Here is a 22,513-nt window from a genome sequence, read left to right on the forward strand (position 1 = left end):
GCCAGTCAGTACAAACATCACCTTCGTCTGTCCAAACCTACTCAGCGGACGTGACTTATACACTTCTCATGACCTTCTTTGCCTCTGTTCCTTCATCTGTAAGGCGAGGACAATGTGCTCCTCCCAGGGATGATGTGTGGCTTCATTCACTACTGCTTGTAGAGTGCTTTTGAGGCCTTCAGTAGAAAGGTGCTAGAGGACAATGAGTTCTTAGTGTAAATTGTGTCGTGGTCCACATTATTGACTGTTTTCCTTGTTAGCCTCTGTGTCTGTCACACTTTGTTGCAATTAAATCCAAAGCAGCCCAGAGTAACACTGTTGAGGCAGGGAAGGAAACCCGATGGGGCTTCCTCTTTACCCTCCACCCATCTCTTCCCCACGCCCATTTTACTTCTAATACTATAAGACTCCGTTATGGGCATGTAATGATGCTGCTGGCTGGGTCGTCCATGGGGAGTGAACCCAAGATCTGTGGATTTAAAAGCATGAGCAGGTACTGCCAGAACTCCAGGTCTGTGTCTGTTAGCTGGAGGTAACAGCAGCCTCATACCTACCCATGCCGAACCCCGAAAGGGACACAGAGCCAAACTGTGTTAACATGGGTTATATGCAGATGAAATCTGGATCTTTTGCCTAATAATCCCCCTGGAATTGTGGGTACACTGAGATCGCTAGAGTATGTCCTGCTGACATTTTTAACCACAAAGAGCTCTGTCTGGAGAGGGCAGAAGAGTGTCTAAAAAGTGATGTGAAAACTGAGTCCCCTCTCCTTCCCCCCCACCTCCCCAAATCAGAAACCCCTAAACCTAGAAGAAGAAACTGGTTGCCAGTGACTTGCTCTTGCGGTCTGTTTCTTAAATTGTCATTCATTTGTTGAGGGTTTTTATTCATCGCTCTAGATTTTAAAATAATGAAAGCCCCATTACTGGGCTATTTGGTGATTATGTAAATAGTCCCACGAGTGTGGTGAATAATAATAATAATTCCTCTAAACGCAATTGTGATCTGGAAATACAGGTGCCTCATTTGCACATTCTCAGCTTGAAATGAAGCTGCAGACCATGAAATGCAGGGAGGGAGGTTATTTGCGAGAAGTACTGGTTTTGTCAGAATTTGTTGCTGTAAATAATTTCAGCACAGCTGTAATCCACTCTACTGTAATGTAGGAAAAGAGCATTATCTGAACTGTGCCCAGTGGATTGTGGCCAATTTGATTGGGTTCTGGAGTAAAATGTATTGTCTGCATTGTAACCAACACCCCGCTGCAAATGAATGATTTGAGGATGGAGAGAGCCAAGGTTTGTTTTCAGTTCACTCTGAACTTCACTTCTTACAGATTATATTTCTTTTAAGTATTGCTTATTGTGCTGTCCAGAAACAGCCCTGTCTCTCAATTTGCTGCTCAGATACTGAGAAGCCTAATGCTGCTAAGCACCATTGGTGGTGATCAGTGGAATTTATGAAGTGGTACAATATGGTGGGTATGGCAGGGGGCATAGCAAACGACCAAATCAGCAGTAATATCATTTGATGGAAGAACTAGCATCTGCTAGGAATGCACAGCAGAGGCTGGCAATTTAAGGCTCACAGATAACTAAACTCGATGGTGGGGGGAATTCTGCATGTGAATTAAAACTTCTTTGATTCAATGGAAACCGAAGGTAGAGATGCGACTAGTCATTCTCTGCTATTCAGAGGCAAGCAGGTCATGAACTGTATTTTGTCTGAATCTCCTGGTTCCCCTCCCTTCTTTCCTATTCCCTCCCCCCCCCCCTTCTCAGGTTGGCTTGGGTATCCCTTATTCTCTGGGGAAAACTTTATACCAAGGATACTTTTTAGTCATGGGTATTTTTAGTAGAAGTCATGGACAGGTCACGGGCAGTAAACAAAAATTCACGGTCCACGACTTTTACTATATACCCCTAACTAAAATTTGGGTCAGGGGGGAGGACGGGGGTGTTGGGGGGTGTGGCCCGGGACTCCCCCTGGTGCTGGGGTGGGGGGAGGGTTGGCGGGGCTGGCAGGTTCCCTACCCGGCTCCAACCGGCATGTTCCTGTAGCTCCTAAGGGGAGGGGTAGCGGCTGGGGGGCTCCCTGTGCTGCCTCCGCCACAAGCGCCGGCTCCACAGCTCCCACTGGCCAGGAACCACAGCCAATGGGAGCTGTGGGGTGGTGCCTGAGGTTGCGGGCAGCACACGGAGCCCCCTGGCTGCTCAACCTAGGAGCTGCAGGGACATGCCGGTGGGAGCCGGGGAGCCCCCCGCCCAGGTTAGCGCCACCCCCCCCCCAGCCCTGAGCCCCCTCCCACACGCCCAAACTGCTGCTGCTGGCCCAGGTTGCTGCAGAAGTCATGGAGGTCACAGAATCCATGACTTCCATGGCCTCCATGACAGACATGCAGCCTTACTCATGAGGGAATCCGTAATGAAAAAAAACATTTTAATTATTGTCTGTTAACTGAATAAACAAGCTACCCTCTGTTTGTCTGTGACGGAAGTTATAGCCATAAATTCCTGAGAGCTTAATATCTTCATTCTATCCGTTTAAATGTTTGACAGTCTTTATATTCCAAAGTGGGTGTTAAAAATGAACATTTTAATGACTACTGGTGATAGTCTCTTCCGATAAAAGGCCCGGGTGCCACACATACACCTGTGAAATGTTTATCACTGGGATAAAAATGCAGATGGTTCCAGCCTATTATTTTTGGCATGAGCCTGTAGGAGATTAGCCTTTATACCCTGTTAGTTTTAGAGGGAATCCCACTGCAGAGAGACGGGGTCTTTATGACTTTCAGACGGGGGAGTGAGTTTGACCCTGCCTTTCTCGGGGTACTCTGCCAAGAGAGCTGGTTCACTTCTGCACTGGAACAAATGAATGACTTGGTATATCCCCGGCATGGAAACTACAGCTATTGAGAGTAGAAAAGACCTGCTGGGTCATCTCGACCATCCCAGGATCTGTCCCTGCTGGTGACCTGTGGTGTTTGGCCATTACATAGGGGAATCGAAGTGGGCGTTCATATTTAGTGTAAAATGATATCTAGTATCTGAGGCCCGGTGGTGGCAATGGTGCATTTGGAAAAGGCAGCACCATTTTCCAGTGTGTCGGAAACTGACCTCGCCCAACCCCTTTTGAGTAATTCAGATCAGAAAGTGGGGAAATTTCCAGCAATTCTGCCGTTGTAAAGGTTTTGATGTTTGTAAAGTGGAACACCGTGCTTTGCTCCAAGGAGCCGGGTGGGTTAACCTGACCTAATCTCAAGCATTAAAGTCAATTTCAGTGTGGTATTTAATGTCAAGTGGTTGTCATGGGAGTAGTACTGAAAATCACTTGTTGTAATGTCATGATATTTCTAGACCAGACTTACACGTGGGAGTCATGTCCCTTGGCTGATGTTTTGGTTGTAGTATGAAGGGCTGTGTGGCTAGGCACTACACAGAGGCCAATGCTTAGGTGTCTTTAGCTAGCTAAAGGTTTTTCTACTAGTGCCCATCACCATGGTATCTGAGTGTTTTGAACTTCTGGGATGAAAGCTGTGCCTCATTGAAGTTAGTGGGACTTTTGCCATGACCTCAGTGACACCAGCATTTCACCACTGAGATGTAATTTTGCGCTATAATGTGTATCCTGGGGTGGTTCTTGCCGCTGTAAAATAGACCACCCTCATAGCTACGATTACAGGGTAGCTGGGTAGGGCTGCTGAAGCTTGGTGAGGGAGCTCTGCCGTCGCTGGCTTGTCGGAGGTACACAGGAAAGACTGTATAAAGGAGATGAAAGGCTCCACGTGAGCAGTACAGTACAGACCCGTTTACGTGCGAATCCGCTGAACGTGCGGTAGCGCCAGGCCTCCCCGTGCTCCCTGTTTAACACGCGAGACTCGTGAACATGCGGTACGGGAAGTTGCTATGTGGTGCTAGAGGTTTGCTCACTAACTCGCTGACATAGCAATCGACAGGAAGTGCGGAGCGGAAACGTGTTGTACGTCTTTACCGCTGACGGGGAGGGAGAAGGGGCAGCAACGTTAAAGCGCTGCCGTGGCAAAGGACCCTGCAGCGCTTTAAGGTCCCTGCCCCTTTTGCCCCCCGTCGGCTGCTGACGGGTGGGGGGAGCAAAGGGAGCAGCTGCCCCGGGACTGGCGATTTAAAAGGGCCTGGGGCTCCGGACACCGCTACCGCAGCAGCGGTGTTGGGAGCCCTGGGCCCTTTAAATCACCACGGGAACCCCGGGCAGCGCGGACCAGGTGGCCTGGAAGGGCTGGCTGGGGGGATGCTGACCCCTAGCCCCGCCCCTTCTGCTGGAGGCCCTGCCCCTTCCGGGGGCCAGAGCTGCCCCTGCCCCATACCGGTAAGTGTCCTGAGTTACTTTCACCCCTATGTAGTAGTAGCAATGTTTTTATCAGATTACACATTTGAATTTATATTCTTGCAAAGCACCATTAACAGAGGCCTGCAGTATTTGGGACGCTATTTCAGCATGGCCCTCTTAACCCATGGTCTGTTAACACGCAGTTGTGACGGCTTGACTCCCGACATCTGCGTGTAAACGGGTCTGTACTGTAGTAAGTTCTTGAACTTAACAGTTCTCAATTCACTTACACGTTTGTAACAAAATATTGGATGGTCTGTTCCCTGTCTTTCTCACCCCACCTGCCCCATGTTCAGGGCTCTGTGGTTACCCTGCGATAGTTGCTGACCCTTCAGCCCCCAAAGCAGCATGCCCTCTGGCAGTTTTGCTGCTGTTGTTGGCACAGTAGAAGTAAGCAAATGCAGAACCTGCAGCTCGGGTCTCAGCTGGTCAGGGAAGGCAAAATGGCCTTTGAAATAGTTTGAAGATGTGACAGTTGTCATCATTAGTCTTTAAGGTGCCACCGGACTCCTTGTTGTTTTTGTGGATACAGACTAACACGGCTACGCCCTGATAGTTGTCGTCATTACATTTCAAGTGTCCGCTGGTGACAAACTGGGATTTTAAACTCTTTCAAGGTCTCCTTTAGAGCATGGCAGCGTCACTCCTGTGAAACTGCTCAGTGGGGTGTACGTCTGAGGCAGACTGTGCCCTTTTAAAAGTGAGAAGTGATCCAAATGCCGTTTCCAAATGGTCGAGCCAGTTGGTCATTTCAGAGGCTGGATGTTCAGTGTAGTTCGTCAGGGTGGTTGAGATGGGTGTGAGTTCTATAAATTCACTTTTTAACACATCTGTCTCCCATGCAGTTGTTTTGCTGGATTCTAAGGAGTCACAGGCCGAATTGGGCTGGACATCGCACCCATCGAATGGGGTAAGTAAAAACATACGCAAACATGTTCTGTCGCTATTACTCACCCGTCCCACCCCGGTCAGCCTGGTTAACTCTGATTTAGAGCAATGGTGTGCATCTAGCAGTGGTCTCCTCCTACACGTGTCTCCTGATTCTGCGTGGTGATTCCAGGCTGTCTGTATCTGTGGGAAAGGCTTCATGGCTCGAGTGAACTAGCTTCAGCAGCTGAGTAATGCCACCTGTGGAAGTGCATTCGTTGGTGCACTCCCTTCAAGGAGGTGAAGACTGAATTCTTGATCCCTATGATCTCCTCAGGGGTGTCAAATGCTCTGTACTGTGGAGGGCCTTTGCTTTTCGCTATTGCTCATCTAGATAGGTATCTGCCTTCAGCCACTAATAGCGTTAGAATGATGGGTAGACAAAATTCTGCTTAAAATCCAGATCCCAGAGGTGAGCTAAGAAGCAGCGACACGTCTCTGTGATGCGAACAGCAGGCTTGACAAGCTGACACAATGCTGCTGTGACATGAACGGTGATGTTTGTCAATCCCAGACAGCTGGGGAGAGGAGCTGAGTGAGTGTATTGATTATGTCAGAGGAACACTGCAGATTGAGCGTAGCTCATGACAATGCGTTTTGCATTCTTGTACTAAGAAAAGGAACTCAAGTCAATTAAAGCTTTTCTCTGTAGTTCACTTTCCAGGCCAGTTGCCTTAAGGATTCACTCAGTTCCCCGATGAGCAGAAAGGGCCGGATCTCTGGAATTCTTGGGGAACTTGACCCCATACGTATATGTGACTCCTGCATGATTTATAGTTTGTCTAAGTGAATGGCTGCATTGCTGCCTTTGTCTATAGCTGGGCCCACTTTCACCTGAAAGGGCAAATCACTGAAATCAGATGTTTCTTGCTGCACTTAACTCCCTCGTCAGAAGTGATTCTGCATGTTTGGAGCTTGGCTCAGGGGTCAGCTGGACTGGAGCTGTGGGTGGCTGGGAAGGAACTCCATTAGGGGGTTTCTTTGGTTATCTCACTGCAAACTCTGCCACCTGTGGAAGGACTTGCTGTGAGCAGCCCTCAGATCACTTCCTTCTCAGGGCTAAGATGATCTAATCACCATCTCATCAATCAGCACTTTCCTGGCCACTGCAGGGAAATGCCACTTCACTTACACTTGGGTGAGCTTGTTCCTTGAGAGAATCAATGTCCTTGGCCTGCTTTCAGGCTGGGGATTGTCCCTGTTGGGTTTGAGGCACCCGGCTCCTTCATCACCAGCCATCTCTAGCTTCTTTTGATATTTGGCAGTGTGAGTTGCTTCTGGGTGAGAGTGCAAATACTACCTGTCCGGGAAGGTAAAGCCGTGAGAGACAGCCGGCCTTGGGGACTTTGCTCCTCACTCTGACCTGAGTTGCTCAGCGTTGCCGGAGTCATTCTTGTCAGGGAGGGTGGAGTCCTTCCTTCTCCTGCCCACCAAATGACAGGCGAGGAGAAGTTGGTCTGACACTTCCTCTCTCCTTACTCTCTCCCCTCCCCCTCTGGTGCTCTCTAATTAGGAGGGTAGTTTCCTCATTGGGGAGCTGTAATTACTGCTGTGCTATACTAAAATACAGCCTATGACCTAAAGCCAGTGGAGTTGCAGAGAGACTGGCAGTCACCACCTTCAGAACAGTTCGGTTGGTGCTTGGAGAGAAGAGGTCAGTCAAATGGGATTGGAAACTGGCCCTGATAATACACTTAACTATGACATTAGTCACTAATAAAGGGAATGCCATCCCTGGCCCTGCGGGAGTGAACTGGGGGATAGTGTACCTTGCCTCTAGCTTAGCAGACAAGACTTCTCTGGCTTTTAGAAATTAGATCCTTTTTAGACATTAAATTCTGTGTCCATTGTCTGTTACTGACTGTGTTTCTCCCTCCTAAATATTTAGAAATTGGAAAACACTGCAGAGTGGCTGTGTTGGGATTTGTGTATTCTGTGGGCTTCAGGTTTTTTTAACGCCTGTTATAACGATGCATAGGTTAAGGGGTTTTTAGTGACTGTACTTACAATGATCTTGGTATGGAGGGGGCTTTACTTGAAAGACTGGTTCTCACTAAATAGCGGGTATCAAGATGTGTCTGTTCTTTTTATAGTGGGAAGAAATCAGTGGAGTGGATGAAAACTACAAGCCGATTCGTACCTACCAGGTCTGCAACGTCATGGAGTCGAATCAAAACAACTGGCTGCAGACAGGCTGGATTGCCAGGCGCAGTGGCCAAAGAATCTTCATTGAGCTGAAATTCACCCTGAGGGACTGTAACAGCATCCCTGGAGTGGCTGGCACATGCAAGGAGACCTTCAACCTCTACTACGTTGAGTCAGATTCCGATCTGGGCCGCAGTATCCGTGAGAACAAGCATACAAAAATTGACACCATTGCTGCTGACGAGAGCTTCACCCAGGGGGACTTGGGCGAGCGCAAAATGAAGCTGAACACAGAGCTGAGGGAGATTGGGCATTTGAGCAAGAGAGGCTTCCACCTGGGCTTCCAGGATGTGGGTGCTTGCGTGGCTCTGGTTTCCGTGCGGGTTTATTACAAAAAGTGCCTCTCCACGGTGCAGAACTTGGCGGTGTTTCCAGACACTGTGGCAGAAGCAGCATTTGCAACCCTGGTGGAAGTTAAGGGCACCTGCGTCAATCATGCTGAAGTAGACCTGGATAGTCCTCCCAGGATGCACTGCAGTGCGGAGGGGGCGTGGCTAGTCCCCATTGGGAAATGTACATGTAGTGCTGGCTTTGAAGAGAAGGATGATGGGTGTGAAGGTAAAAATGGCCATTCATGCTCTATTTCTATCTCAGGCCCCAATCAGTCCGTCACATTATTATACTGCGTCCAGCACCCTGGTATCAGAGCACAGTGTAAACACACGGAATTGCATTTTGTCACTCTTGTGTTTGTGGTGTTTTTAGTTCATTATGATTTGCTAATCCAATAACCAGAGTTTTATTTGGGGACCAGGGAATAAGGTATATTGTTTTTTGTGGTGGTGGTGGTGGTGGTGGTGGTGGTTGTACTGTGCCGACTGATTCAGCAGCATCTAAGAATAGCTTCAGGTATTTTCCATAACTTTGTACGTGCCATAAAATGACTCTAGAACATTAATGTCCCCATTGTCGTGCTTTGCACTCAATTTAATAATTCAGTGACTTTACAGCTTGCAAGGTTACATTTAATGACAGCTGTAAAAATGGATATAACCCCTACTTAACTAGTGTCACTTTAATGATGCTGAAATTCACTTCAGTTTCTCTCTTTTAAAATGATGGTAAGAGAAAAACTCAGCATTACCAAGGGGCTGAGTGAGCCAGGGGGCTGGTGCTGTCCTTGGAATCAGTGTTTGGAAATGCTTTTGGAATGGAAGAGGATTATTTTGTTAATGTCTTTTTCTTAGTTCTTGGTCAGTACCTAATCTCAGCTCAGCATTGTAGCAAATGCTTCTATAAATCAAGTTAAAAATGTCAAAGTAACTAAGATGCATCTCTTCAAACAATTTCAAGTGGTGCTTTGAGTGGTGTTATCTGTGCAAATACTAGGAAGTTCTTGTGTACCCTTTTGTCACACGTCTAGTCAAGTGTCCCCTCTTGGGCACTGTCCAGATTGCTGTGAGGGGAACCAATTGCCGGATCCCGAGTGCTTGAGGCCTAACAAGTTCCTGTACTGCCCTTAGTCTGGAGTCCCAGCATGCAGATCTTCTGTCTAGCAACCCCTCTTGTGAGCTGAGGCCTCCATGCCCAACGGTCCAGCCCCTGTGGTCAGTGCTGACTCCCCCTCCCACCGTACTCCCCCAAAGCTTAAACACACCCTGTTCCAGAACTCCATCTGTATGAGCATGCTGGTCCCACAGGTTAACGTTTCAAGGGCCTGAGATAGGTGTAACACAATGCATATACAGCCTTTGCACAGGAATCTAATATGATTGCTCTTACTTAATCATACAAGAAATACACAGTTCTAGACAAAAATAATAAACTTTTCATGCATTTGCCTTGGTTTCCTCCCTACTCCAGAGCATTCTTTGGGCTGGGGTCAGTCTTCCCTGCGGGCTTCCAGGGTCCTTCTGCGGCTGGTTTGTCTTCCTAATCATGGCACCTCTCTCTCTTTCTGTCCAGGTCAGCTTGCTTTGACTTTGGTTGGTCCCACAGCTAAACTATGGATGGAACAAGCAAGCCATATGAGCAAAGTCTGAAGGAACTGGTTGTATTTAGTTTGGAAAAGACGAGATTGAGGGGGAACATGATAGCGGTCTTCAGCTACTTGAAAGGCTGCCATAAAAAAGATGGAGAAAAGTTGTTCTCTTGCCACACAGCAGATTTAGATGAAATCTCAGGAAAAACTTCCTAACTGTAAGACCAGGAGGACAGTGGAACAGACGCCTCGGGAGGTGGTGGAAGCTCCTTCACTGGAGGTTTTCAAAAGGAGGCTGGCTAGCATCTGTCTTGGATGGATTAGACACAAGTAGTCCTGTATCATGGCAGGGGGTTAGTTAGATGACCCTTGTGGTCCCTTCAAACCCTGTGATTCTATTATTCTAAAACTGAGGTTATCTTGGTGACTGTCAGGGTAACTTTATTTTTAAGATTGCAGTGGCTCTGTAGCTATTGCGAAAATGCAGATTGGGTGAAACCCCAGCTACACTCTACTTCTGGAAGGCCATGCAAGGCTGCAGAAATCTCACACAGTGAAGAGGCGAGAGGAGACAGGACGTAAATATGTCCTAAAGTGCTAACATTTCTCTGGTAGAAATGCACCCATGTATTAGAAGAGTGAGCTCTGCCTAAGGATAACGGTTCAGTTGTCAAATGAATACTTGGTGCCATGCAAACCTTAAATTCCCTTTACAGGATGCAGTGTGTCGGCCATCTCACTCTGCTCCCTCCTCCTCCGGAAGGTGGGAAAGCCTTTAATGGTGCTCTTGGTAGTAGTGATTCACTTAATGCCCTCTTTAAGAAGACCATAATAAAACTATTGAATTGAAATCTTGGTATTGTTCATTGCTTCAGTGCTTGTGTGGCAGCTTGCCATGCTCTTCCCATCTGTTTGGAGTGGGGAATTTACATAGCGAGTCCCAGAGGGCTCTTGCTAATGTTTCAGGTTTCTCCGTGTTGAGTTTAAATAATTCATATTCTCTTAGGAAAAATATTTGAAGTAATTTAATGGACATAATTAAGTTTTTTTTTCCCATTCACAGAAAGCAGGTCATTAGTCACTCTCTGTGGAGCTGCGTCTGATGTCTGGTCAAATATCAAAATAATTTTGAAAAGTGGAGATTTCTTTAAGCCTTGCATTAGCATAGTGCTAAGTGAATAACGTTAAAGATTTATGATGAAAGCATCCAAGGCAGCAGGAATTCTTCGACAAGGACAAAAAAATTAGCTTCACTTGAAGGCAAACAACAATGGCTTTTTGTGGATGTTAAAATCGACTGGCTGTGCAGCAAGTCTGTCTCCAGTGCTTTGCTCCCAAGATCTGTTCTGAGAAGGGCCCTACTCCAGGTTAAAGTTTTCCAGGACCTCCTTCCCAGTGAAACTGTGACTCTGATCACTGACACCGGTGCGTTTGCCTACCAGTGAGGGAGAGAATCCAGTGGAGGGAGCAGCAATCCCAGCCCATGTGATTGCGGGCCAGCTCAAGCCGGCATGCCCCAGGGGAGCAGCAGCTCTGACTTGGGATAGTGGGAGCGGCAGCAGAAATCCTTTCCCAGGGTATCATTTTGGTTGCAAGGCACCATGCTGATATGTGAGCTGGGGGGTAAAGGCCAGGGTCTAGGGGAGAGTGTGCAGCGCTGTCTCTCACACACTGAGCTGGCCTGCCAGAGCGTTTGCCATGGTCTTTTCTCTCCCCCCAGGAGAGGGCCTCATCAACCCTGCTGGGCTATTCTGCTCCTCTCTGTTGAACACCCCCTCCCTTTCCCTCTGGGGCCATGTCTGAAACATGGGGCTTGACTGTTTTGCAATGAATTGCCCTGAGGCTCCATTTGCCTGTGAGTGTCACTGCCTGATTTGGTGCTGTGGCTGTGAGCAGGGCCCTTAATCTTAATGGGTTTCTCTGGTTCACTCTTTGTTGGCATCCAGAAGTACCTGTTCTTTTGTTCAAGGACAGTTCCCCCGTTAAACTGGGATTAGCCCGAGGCAGACCATTTGTCTGGTGTAATGGGGGCCTGCCAGTTAGGAGGCCCTGCTCTTTGCCAGGCCTTTCCTCATGTTATGCTTCAGAGCTCCCTGGCCTCTGTCTGTTTATCCTTCGAGACCTTCTTTGACACCCTTCTGGCTGCACCTCATGTTTTGAGATTTGCTGGGAAGAAGTAACATGTACGGGACCACCAGTCACCTGGCATCACGTCTGCAATGAGCTCCCTAGGGCTGGTAACTCTCTGAACGCGGAGGGGCGGTGCCAAGCGTGAGAGGGAGAACTGCCCCCACAGTAAGATCCTGCAGGATCATGCAGACTGCCCAGCTGAAACTGTGACCTGCCTGGGGGCTCTGCAGTAAGAGGATGCCATGCCACATGAGCACGTCAGGCAGGAGGCCATAAATGTGCCTGAAACATGGCTGCTGAGGGCACAGTTCTGTGTGCTTGCTTGGCGCCAGGCAGTGGGTTATAGAGGTGGCAGTGAGCTGGATCAGAGCCGGTGCTGCTCCATGAAGAGGTCAGCAGGAGTCAGGCAACTCTTTGTGGCCTCCCAGCTGCTCTTCCCATGAGGGCCGCCAGTCATTATGAACAGAGTTGTACGGTGATAAAAAGCCATGGCGTGCCAGACCAAATCTAGCCCTGCTGTGAGCAGTGGCAGCCCAGCTGACCTGGCATTGCACCTACTAATGCAAGCTTGGATCTGGCCCCAGTCTTTTAAAACATGTGGAAACAAGAGAGCCTGCAGCAGGGCTGTGGCTCGGACAGAGCAATGAAATTATTGGAGCACCTCTGCCGGAGTTAACCTCTTCTCAGTATTCAGCCTTAAAGGGGAGTGCTGAGCAAAGCAGTGTCTGTCTGTCAGGACCTGATCCCCCTCCTCGGCCTCTGCTCCTCTCCCCCTACGTAAGCCAGGCCCTAATGTTTTTTCTTTTACTCCCTCTTCCAAATGTTTCCTGCCCGCCCTGGTTCTGACGCTGTCATTAACGGAGAGTGCGCCTGCCCTGCGCCCTGTAGGAAGAGTGAAGAATTAGGCATTCATTGCAATGAGGAAATGGTAAAGTAACTAAAGCTGGATGCATCTGAAAGTGTGTGTTGCCCTTTGCAGATGAAAAAGCCAGGGCTGAATCTTTCTCCCTTACCAGTGGCACTGGCCCTGCTCTTGACTGGCCTTTAAAAATGAGCCCTTGAAGACAAGACACAAGCTGGCTCCTGAGCTAACTCCAGACCCGGGTAGCTGCCAAGCCAGGAGCCTTTCCCAATAAATCGATTTTTCATTTTCAAAATCTGCCCCATTCTCCAGCTCACAGTAAAAGTGAAGAACGGATTCTATTGTTTTAGATTTGTAATGTGCTGGGTGCACAGAGCTCACGGACAGACAAGTTTGATTAACTCTAACTCCAAATAGGAAGAAAAAATAAATTAAATGGTGGCAGGGAATGAGAACCACGTGAATAGCCCCCCCCCCAACAATAGCATCCTTTTGTGGTTCTCCTCGGCAACCTCTAAACTTGAGCTACAATGACCCTGGTCGCAAGCATGGTGCACTACATCCAGATCAGAGTCTTGTGAACCAAATGAGCGATGGGGTCTGTAGGAAGCATGTCAAGACTTCTGGTCAGTTTTATTTCCTATCTTGCTGATCAGTACCTCTTTAGTTGGGTGCTATAAAATTGGGCATTAAAGCTGGCATCTCTAGCAAAGCAAAAGGGATGGGGATCGACACAATGAGAGTTGGATAAAATAAGTGGGGCGGAGTCATGGACTTTGAATGGGTGGGGAGGATGCAGAGCTTAAACTTGATGTGGTAGAGAAGGAAGCTCATTTAAGACATTCTTTTCTCAGTGGGGAAGAAACGGATTTCTGTGTCTTCTTGAATTTGCAAGGCTGGGTTCTAATTGGATTATAACGCTCTAGTATTCTAGTGATTAAAGTACTGAGGTTATTGTAGTGGTAAGGGAACATTCATGGTTTAGCACAGTAATCAGAGATTTTTTAAAAAGGACTAATAGGATTTATAGCATGCACTGATCACTGCTGCAATAAATCCAAATATTTTTGCTGTTCATCTTTCTATACAGCTGCTTTCATCCTAACGGATCCCAAGGCAGGTGACAAACTTCGTATGTGTTCTCATATATTATAAATCACTTCACCAGTCACTGAAATGCAGCCACCTCTAGGGTAGAATGAGGTAGCTGTTGACTATCTTCTCAAATAAGATGAGGTTCTGTCACTATAAATACATTTGAAACATTCTTCTTGTTTAGCTAGGGCTGCAGCCAGATGCTGCTCTGTGCTTATCTTGATTTTGAAATCTAGCTCCAGTGATCACATAGTGAGTGAATTAAAGGTCTTATTACACTGCAGCTGATCAGACCTGTCCACTCCTGCTTTTTTCCTGACAGGCTCCCCAGCAGCTGTGTCCTTTTACCCTTAATATCATGAGACACGTGCTTTGGCCCCTACGTATAATTTACTTTCCAGTGTATGCAATATCTTTTGTGTAACTGAAGCCCTAATGTAGAGACTCTGCCTGCCATTTGTTCTAAAGTTGTCCCTGCTTCATCTTCTCCATCCTTCTCCTCTTTGTATCTGCAAGGAGAATTTCAGCAAAGCCCAAGGTTAATATTTACCAGCCAGATTTGTTGCAAATGAGACAACTTCCACCAGAGGATAAATTAATATGATGGAGACCAGTTTCCAAAAATAGCTATCAGCCGCTTCTCTTTGACAGAAACGTAAATTCGTGCTGTAGCTAAGGTTTCTTTTCAATTTATTTCTGCCCCGTTTTGACGGCCCTGGTGGGAGCTGGCTGCGCGTTAGTATTCTGCTGGGCTTGCAGCAGGCACTGGAGAAATAGCCTCTTTGTATGTCGTTCTTACTTCACCTCTATCACCTGCCAGTCAGCATCTTTTTCCCCTCAGGAGGCTATGATCTAATTAGCAGGCAATTCCACAGGCTTTAGGACACCTTCCTTGTGGGGATAATGGCACCAAAACCAATTTGGGGAGGGACGTGGAATCTCTACTGCTTTGTCAGGATTTTAAAAATCCTGTTAAAAAAGTGAATTTAGTGCTGGCGTAAAGGGCCAGTTTGACAGGTCGGGATGGTCTCTTGTTGCAAAACCATGCTCTGAAGTGTCCTCTGTTCGCCAGAATCTGGGAATGGGCGATGGGATGGATCACTTGGTAAATTGTCCTGTTCTGTTTATTCCCTCTGGGGCACCTGGCATTGGCCACTGTCAAAAGGCAGGATACTGGACTAGATGGACCTTTGCTCTGACCCAGTGTGGCCGTTCTTATGTGCAGAAGAGGTCCAGGCACAGCAGTGGTACTGCATGCTCCTGATTCCTTGGTCTGCCTCAGGGTTAACGGGCAAGACTGATCTCACTGGAGTTCAGCCTTGTCTCGTATCTGCCGTGCTGTAGGAGCTAGCGAGATGGCAAAGGGACAGTCCACATTACAAGCCACCCCCATAAAGAAGCTGCCTGTGAGCAGTGGATCAGTCTGGAAGGTTTCTCGGGGTGGGGAATAGAATGTGCCAGGATGTGAACCATTGCCGAAGGGTTAAACCATCTATAAATGCAGCAATGCTTTTCTCCAAATGCCCACCTCGCTAACCCTCTTTCCCCTTCTCTATCCTTAGTCCACTGAAAGCAAAGCTTAGATTGTGAGCAGTCCCCATTTATACTGTGCCTTGCTGCCCCTATAGTTTGCCTCTTCCTCCTAACTACAGGGAGTTGGATTTAATCATTCCTGGTCTCAGGTCACTAGGTCTTTTCCTTAAGAGGTGCTGACAAGAACTCAAATTAAATCAAATACTCAGGTGACATTAATTAGAGAGAGATTCTTGACACTAAGACCCAGCCTACCTTAGAAAGCATGGCTATGACACAGACCATCAGTATGTGTTAATGATGGGAAGAGCACACACTCTGACATGAATATGGAAAGGCTTTAATATTAACATAACAAGCAGGGCACGTTCTAATTGACTCTGTCTTGTGCTCTGCACGCTGAGATGGAAATGTGGATTTTGGTCCTGGACACCTGAAACTGTGCTAAATTTTAATCAAACTTTCCAACAGATTTCTACTAGTGGCGTGGGACATAGCATGGGCTTAGCCCAGTGCTCGGGAACACCACAAATGAGATGGCAATTAGAAATGGATGTGCACACTTAAGAACATCGGGGCACCATCCCAGAAGGGGAGATGGGCTAGTATTCTATTTTCATAAGGTAATTCACACTGAATTATGTAAAAAGAAAAGGAGTACTTTTGGCACCTTAGAGACTAACCAATTTATTTGAGCATAAGCTTTCGTGAGCTACAGCTCACTTCATCGGATGCATGTAGTGGAAAATACAGTGGGAGATTTTATATACACTTATGTATCACTTTTAGAAAATGCACTCTTACGTGTCCTGGGCTTGGAGCCCTTTGTGCGGCAAAGGGCTTTTGGGGATGAGGGGCTCATCTCGTGAGCTGCTAATCTGTTCATGGGAGAGATTCCTCTGATTTCTCCTTTATTTGTTTAACATATTGAATGAATTACTGTGGTAACTGCAGCCACACTTACTGTGAAGGAGCAGACTCTAGAGACACATTCTGTCAAACGCTTGATGGTCAGGAGTTCTGTCCTGGGCTTCTAGTAGTTAATGCAGAGAAGGAAAATGTACGTAATCACTCTCCTAACAGATCAGGGTGATGGTAACACTAAGCGCTGTGTGCGCCTGTTTTGCTGTTGAGGGACACGCTTGTCCCACAAGTCATATTGGCAACTTACTGGCCTCATCAGCTCATTATCTAAATTGTTGTTGGGTAACTGGTGTGAAACACATTCTCTTCCCAAGTTGCTGATTGGATTTTTGAGCAGCCAGTCAGACTTGACACAGCACAGAGCATTGGAGCTGTTAATTCACTGTGTGAGTAATTGCAGATGTTGCTTACTCACTAATAAATCTACAGCAAATAATGGCCCAAATCCCTACTTACCCATGGACTTGGGCTGGGACAAAAACCTCTTTAAATATGGATTTTTTTTCACTTCTCTCGTATGACATGTTCACTTTATTTGCGGGGCAGGGGAATCTTGTGGTTCCCCCTACTCTCTATTGGCCATTGAAACCCCATCACCCCACACTGGTGATGGAGATTCTGCCCTCTACAGGAATCCATCTGTGGTAAGATAAGCATGCTCAGTGAAAAGAACAGGAGTACTTGTGGCACCATAGAGACTAACAAATTTATTAGAGCATAAGCGTTCGTGGGCTAAAACCCACTTCATCGGATGCATACATTAGATCTCACCCTTTCATGAGTGTGGAACATGGGGTGGAGCATAAGTAACTAACCTAATCCTTGCTTGAAAGGTGCCGTTATGATTGAGGCCATGCAATGTCTGGGCAGGAGTGGTGGGAGCTTTAGTTTTCTTTCATGTTACGCTCTGTGCAGGTTGTGTACACGACTGTGTCAACAAGCACGGTGTAGTACCCGCTGGGCTGTAATCCTGTAAAATCAGCCATCCAGCGGAGCGTGAGGGGGTCTCGTGTTCCCGTTGCCACTCACTGAACAGTGGCTGTAACAGCAGGACTCTGCTTGACCACTCATCTCCTTTAGAAGAGCGAATGACTCGTCCTGCTGATGGTTAGCTTTCCAAATACACACCACCTTCCTGCCCTGGAGAAGGGCTGTGTAACTGTCAAGTGTTTTGTTGATCCCTGAAGCTAATCGTTTGCCCCGTTGTCTTTTTCAAGTGTGTGCTGGGGTGTCTTTGCCTATATCTAGTATGTTGCTTTCCTATTTTGCTCTTCCCACAGCCCCCTCTTAAGTTAGATTAATACCATCCTACAGGAAATTCTAATAACCCAGTAAACAGAAGCTTCCCCTTGCTGACCATGTCCCAGTCAATGTTCATGAAATTATTACCTTTTAGCATTCTTAGATGGTTACGTAGCAATTCCAAGACCATCACACGCACAGGCAGAAGTGACATTCAGGAACTTCTAACTTGTTCCAGTCTAATGCAAAAGCACCTTTAGAAACAGCGGGAAACAAGGAGAGTCAGCACCACTTGACCAGCCATCTCTCCACACCCATCAGCGAGTTCCCTGTGGGAGCTCTGTCCTGTGTTGCAGTTACTTCTGAATAACCGTTCATCTTCTGACTTGCTGCGTCAATGGCAAAGGCCCCTGGTCAAGTGTGAACTCAGCAGAGGGAACAGTCAAGGTTCAGTCAGAAAAGTTTATTTTGAAATGTTGATAGAAAAATAAAATGTGCAAATGAGAATCCTAGGAAAGGCCTTTTCCCTGATCCTGAAGTTGGAGATACAGCCATGGTCAATGACAAGTAGCCCTACACTGCACCTCAGAGTGATGAACTTCTGTTGAGCTCAGCTCTTCCTAGCTGCATTAGACGTTTGGAAAAGGGGAGTCTGTGTGACAGGCTCCATCTCATGCCCTGTGTGCCATCCCTCTGTGAGCAAACTGTACTTCTGCAGGAAGTCAAGATGCTCCCAATGACCCTGCTGTTTCTCCAGGTGTCTCCTGCCTCTTCCATTCCTTCTAGTCTTGCCCAAGCAGATTCTGCCATGAGACTGTGATAGAAAGAGAGCTGATGTTGGGAGAGCGTAGTAATGGACAAAATGAGTCTGACAAGGGACAGCCAAGCAAAACTTCCTGCAGAGCCGAATGTTTGTTGCCAGGCTTGGGACTCTGTGCCCAAACCCCTACAAATGTTGCACTGGTCACTAGGTTTGAGTCCCCATAGACAAGTCACCTAGCCCCAAACTCTCCTCCATTCTCCCACCAAGACACCTGGGTCAGCCGCTCTTCTATGTCCCCGCTCGTATTGCAAAATGTGATGCTTCTCCCACCCGTCCCTTCTCAGAAACATTCCAACTAGTTTAAAAGGAGCCTGAGGAGGAGGGAAGGGAATGCGGTGGAGCTAGTGGGGTTGCTGATGCAGAACTTTCAGCAGCTGTGTAGATTTTTGCAGCATACACAAGTTTTTCCAAAATTCTGTAGATGGGAAATGAAAGCTGTGCCCCATGTTGGGGGAGGATTCTGGCCAGTCACATCACTCTCTCTTGCATTCCTATCAGCTTGGAGCTGTTTGGCATGTTTGTTTATGTGGGGATTGCTGTATTGGCCAGAGTCTGTGGGACTGAAGGTAAAGTCATTAGCTGTTCTGGAGTTAGGAGGCTGCTTTTCCACCTGAGAGGCTCCCAGCAATGCTGCTGGGAGCTCTGGGGAAGGGATTAGCAAATGGGATAATTAACAACCTGCAGATATGGTGTGCGCCTTTGGAAGGCTTCCTCACTGGCTGAAAGGGGCCCTGTATTTTGCAATGTGTTTTTAATTAGTAACAGTACTGTGCCCTTTCTAGCACCTTCCACCTGAAGGGTTCCAAGGACTTTACAACCACTAACTCAGCTAGCGTTAGTTATTTTGTTCGTCTCTAAGATGCCACAAGTACTCCTCGTTTTTTCAGCTAGCGTTGTTAGCACTTCCCGATGAGAGACAAGGCCCACGCCGATCGTCATTCCAGTTACAAGGAAACGGTCCCGGAGAATGGTAGGTGCCATTGGCACTTGCTTAGAGCTGTGCAATGGGGACAAACAGCTTCGTGCTTGGTTATGCAATGGGATTCCGCAGTGGGTGGCATTGTACCTCTGCTGTGTGATTAGGCCAGAGCATGTTATTAATAGCTTGAATTGGCTGTTGAATCTAACCGAGTGCACAGTATAATTATGTTCTCTGACAGCATGTAATTGTTGTTGGTAATGATGAGACAAGATTTACGATGGCAAAGCCTGGCTTGTTATCGGGGCTCCTCACCCATTCTTTACGTACTCGGAACACTGAACATCCAGAGACACAAGGTGGGGGAGGGAATAGGTTTTACTGGACCAACTTCTGTTTGGTGAGAGAGACAAACTTGCGAGCTACACAGAGATTGCCTTCAGGACCTGAAGAAGAGCTCGGTATAAAGCTCAAAATCATTTCTCTCACCAACAGAAGTTGGTCCGATAAAAGCTATTCCCCCACCCACCTTGTCTCTCTATTAGCCTGGCAGCAACACTGCCCTGTACCTCTAGACTACTGCCTGAGAGTGCAAACGCAGCATGGAAACCTTCAGTCTGCCTGTGCTCTGGGTGTTTCTTTCTCTTCCTTTGGCAGTTGCTAACGGTCCAGCTATTTCTCAGATGCCACCAATCTGCCTCAACCTTTGGGGAAATGCCTCTTGCTGAGCAGCCACCATCTCTGCCCAGTGACCATCCCTTTGTCAAAGGCAAGGACTTTGATTTGCAAATACCTCCCCACCTTTCCCCATCGTAATTCAACCAGCTAAGATCCTGCTGCAGCACAGGCTCGGAACAGTGGTCTGCCAAGGACAATTAAATTGGGCCATGGCCTTTCTTGCACTGATATATAAAGAAGGCCTGAAGTATCTAGTTTGGTTTTTACTGCAGAAATCTCAGGGCAGAAGTCTTTTCTTTCCTGTATTTGGCTTCTTGAGCCCTTTAGCTGAAGGGTTGGTGCGCAGAGCCCTTAACAAAAAGCTTCCCTCTGTAGGACTTCTCTACCATTCAAATTGGTTATGGGTCAACTTGAATCTTTGTGTTAGAAGGCCACACAGTGTGTTGCAAATCTGGCTTTTTAGCGCACGTGATCAGTCAAAGCGTGAGCCTATAGCTGCAGAACGAGTTATCCTGCAGCAGCAAGAAAATAGCTTTAACTAAACAGGGAAACAGATCTTCACGGTGTCTAATCAGGCCTCATTTACATACAGAGCTGGTTGGAATTTTTTACCACAATTTTTTTCCTGTCAAAAAGGGGATTTGTTGAACTGTAACAAGAAAATCTCACTTTGGATTAAATTGTTAGATTTTTTTTTTTTTTGAAGGAAAATTTTGAAATGAAATTAAAATTTTGTTTCATTTTAGTTTTTGAAAACAAATAATTGGTGTGTCCCCATCTTCCTTCCCTCTTTGCCTCCTCTCCCCCTTTTGACACTGAGTGTAATATAATGTATCATGCCCAGGGCATGTGTGGGGGTTTTGTTTTATTTTATCATTTTGTAACTTTTCAATTCTTTCCCAACTTTGGAAGAATTGCAGCGTGGCAAAGTTAGTGTTTCGGTTTTCCTTTTGCTTCTCTCTAACTTGTCCAAAGCTGGGGAAGTTACAGAATGTTAATGGGGAAAGAAAGAATGGGAGAAAACCCAGCCTCTGCCTCGGGCTCTGTCCACACTATGCAGTTGTTAGCGACGAGGCTGTGCCTTTACAGCCGTGCAGCTAAAAGGTGCGCAGCGTAGCCGCTGTTTGTCAGCAGAAGAGAGCTCTCCTGCTGACAGAAAACTTCCACCCCCAACGAGCGAGCGGCATTAGCGTTATCAGCAGGACAAAGCACTGTTCACACCAGTGCTGGTCATCGACAAAACTTTTGTCTTTTGGGGGGTGTGTGTGTGTTATTTTAACACCTCAGAAGGACAAAAGTTTTGTTTTCCGCTTGCCAGTGTAGACATAGCCTCATTCATTGTTACAGTCCATGCCAAAAAGAGAAGACCAGTCCAAAATAGATTTTTTTTTTCTGTTTTAGAATACTGATATGAAACAGCAAAATTGATTTGACTCAAAATGAAATCTTCCTGCAAAAAGTCAGATTTTGAATGAAATTTTTCATTTTGAAATCTTTCACAGGGGGATGGAGAGAGAAGTTGGGTTTTCAACCAGCGTTACATGCAGGAGTTGTCCAGTATCTTAACCTTGCTAATTTTCTGGTCATCTATAGAGACTTCTAAGACAGGTTGAACAAGACCTGAATGTCTGTTACAGTGGGGACATCGCTGCTTTTTTAAGAGTATTTGAAAGGGGGAGATTAAACCTTTCAGGCCCTTTCTACCCATCATAGAGAAGCAAATAAAGACACAGTGTTTTCCTGCCACGGACCCTAAGATGGGGACTCAGCAAAAAATGGAAGAGGTTGGCACAGCTGCAGGAACTGAGTTGAGCATCAGTGCTTGCTTGACATGTGAGAGGCTTGACACAGAGAGCTCCTCACTGAGAGGTTAGTGGGTGCTATAATCGCTTACTCCCAGAGGCCAGATGAGGATGAGGGAGCAGCAAGTAAATCCAAATGCTTCCCCTCCAGTGCCTTAAACTCAGGACTTGATTTAGTGTCTTCTGCCAGAAGCTGGCAGTGAAGTTTCTTCATACAGAGGAAATGCAAACATCAGCTTTATAAAAGGCAGTTGCTGGCACTGAGTGAGTTATTGGCAATGTCTTTCCCGTATTGGCACTCAAATGCGTACTGCGCTTTTGTCCTTGTAAATCCTAAGCGTTATTTGTTTGCATTGCACATCAACCCTTCTCTCGCTGTCCTCAGTATTCATCCTGTACTTGAACGGCAGAATTACTGGAATGTGGAACAAATAAGACTGTACTAGAACTAAGATGAGAGGGGCAGATGTGGGGATTCAGGAGCTGCAGAAATAGAATATATTTATTTCTATAAAATGTGTAGGTTTTAAACACAGGTGTTTAAAGAAAGACTCCATCTTCGCTAAATAGGGACAGTGCTTTTGTGGCATCTTTCCACGTGGCTGGGACGGTGTGTCTGAATAGTACTTGTTTAGATGGGAAGTCTGGTGCAACATCTGTCTCTTTGTTCTGTTTGTACAGTGTCTAGCATAGCGGGGTCCTGGTCCATGTTTGAGTTCCTTGGCACTATGATAATACAAATAACTAAGAATAATAATACCTAAATCCTGGAGTGCTCCATGCCATGTTGGGAACAGAGACGCTTACATTAGCCAGGTAAGAAAGCAGAATTCAAAAAGGTTGAAGACCGTCTGAGCCTTGAGATTTGATGGGGGCCACACACACTTTCTCCTGTGCCTTTCCTTATGAGAGGTGTTTCTGCTGTAAATTTCTTTTTGGAGTGCTTATCAAGCTTGGGGATATTTTATTGTCCTGTAAATACTATTGCTATGTTATGTTTCAGAGTAACAGCCGTGTTAGTCTGTATTCGCAAAAAGAAAAGGAGTACTTGTGGCACCTTAGAGACTAACCAATTTATTTGAGC

The 22,513-nt window shown here is 46.8% G+C and overlaps 1 protein-coding gene across 1 annotated transcript in view; it reads left to right on the plus strand.

The window, feature by feature from the left end:
* Positions 1–22,513, plus strand: part of EPHA10 (EPH receptor A10) — a 108,499-nt gene that overhangs the window by 12,294 nt on the left and 73,692 nt on the right. The window contains exons 2-3 of the mRNA XM_077837880.1: positions 5,214–5,278; positions 7,389–8,058. Of these exons, the coding sequence (XP_077694006.1) occupies positions 7,455–8,058 (604 nt within the window). The 5' untranslated portion in view covers positions 5,214–5,278; positions 7,389–7,454. The remainder of the gene's footprint in view (positions 1–5,213; positions 5,279–7,388; positions 8,059–22,513) is intronic.

This window comes from Eretmochelys imbricata, chromosome 19, assembly GCF_965152235.1.
Source record: "Eretmochelys imbricata isolate rEreImb1 chromosome 19, rEreImb1.hap1, whole genome shotgun sequence".
Classification (NCBI taxonomy): Eukaryota; Metazoa; Chordata; order Testudines; family Cheloniidae; genus Eretmochelys; species Eretmochelys imbricata.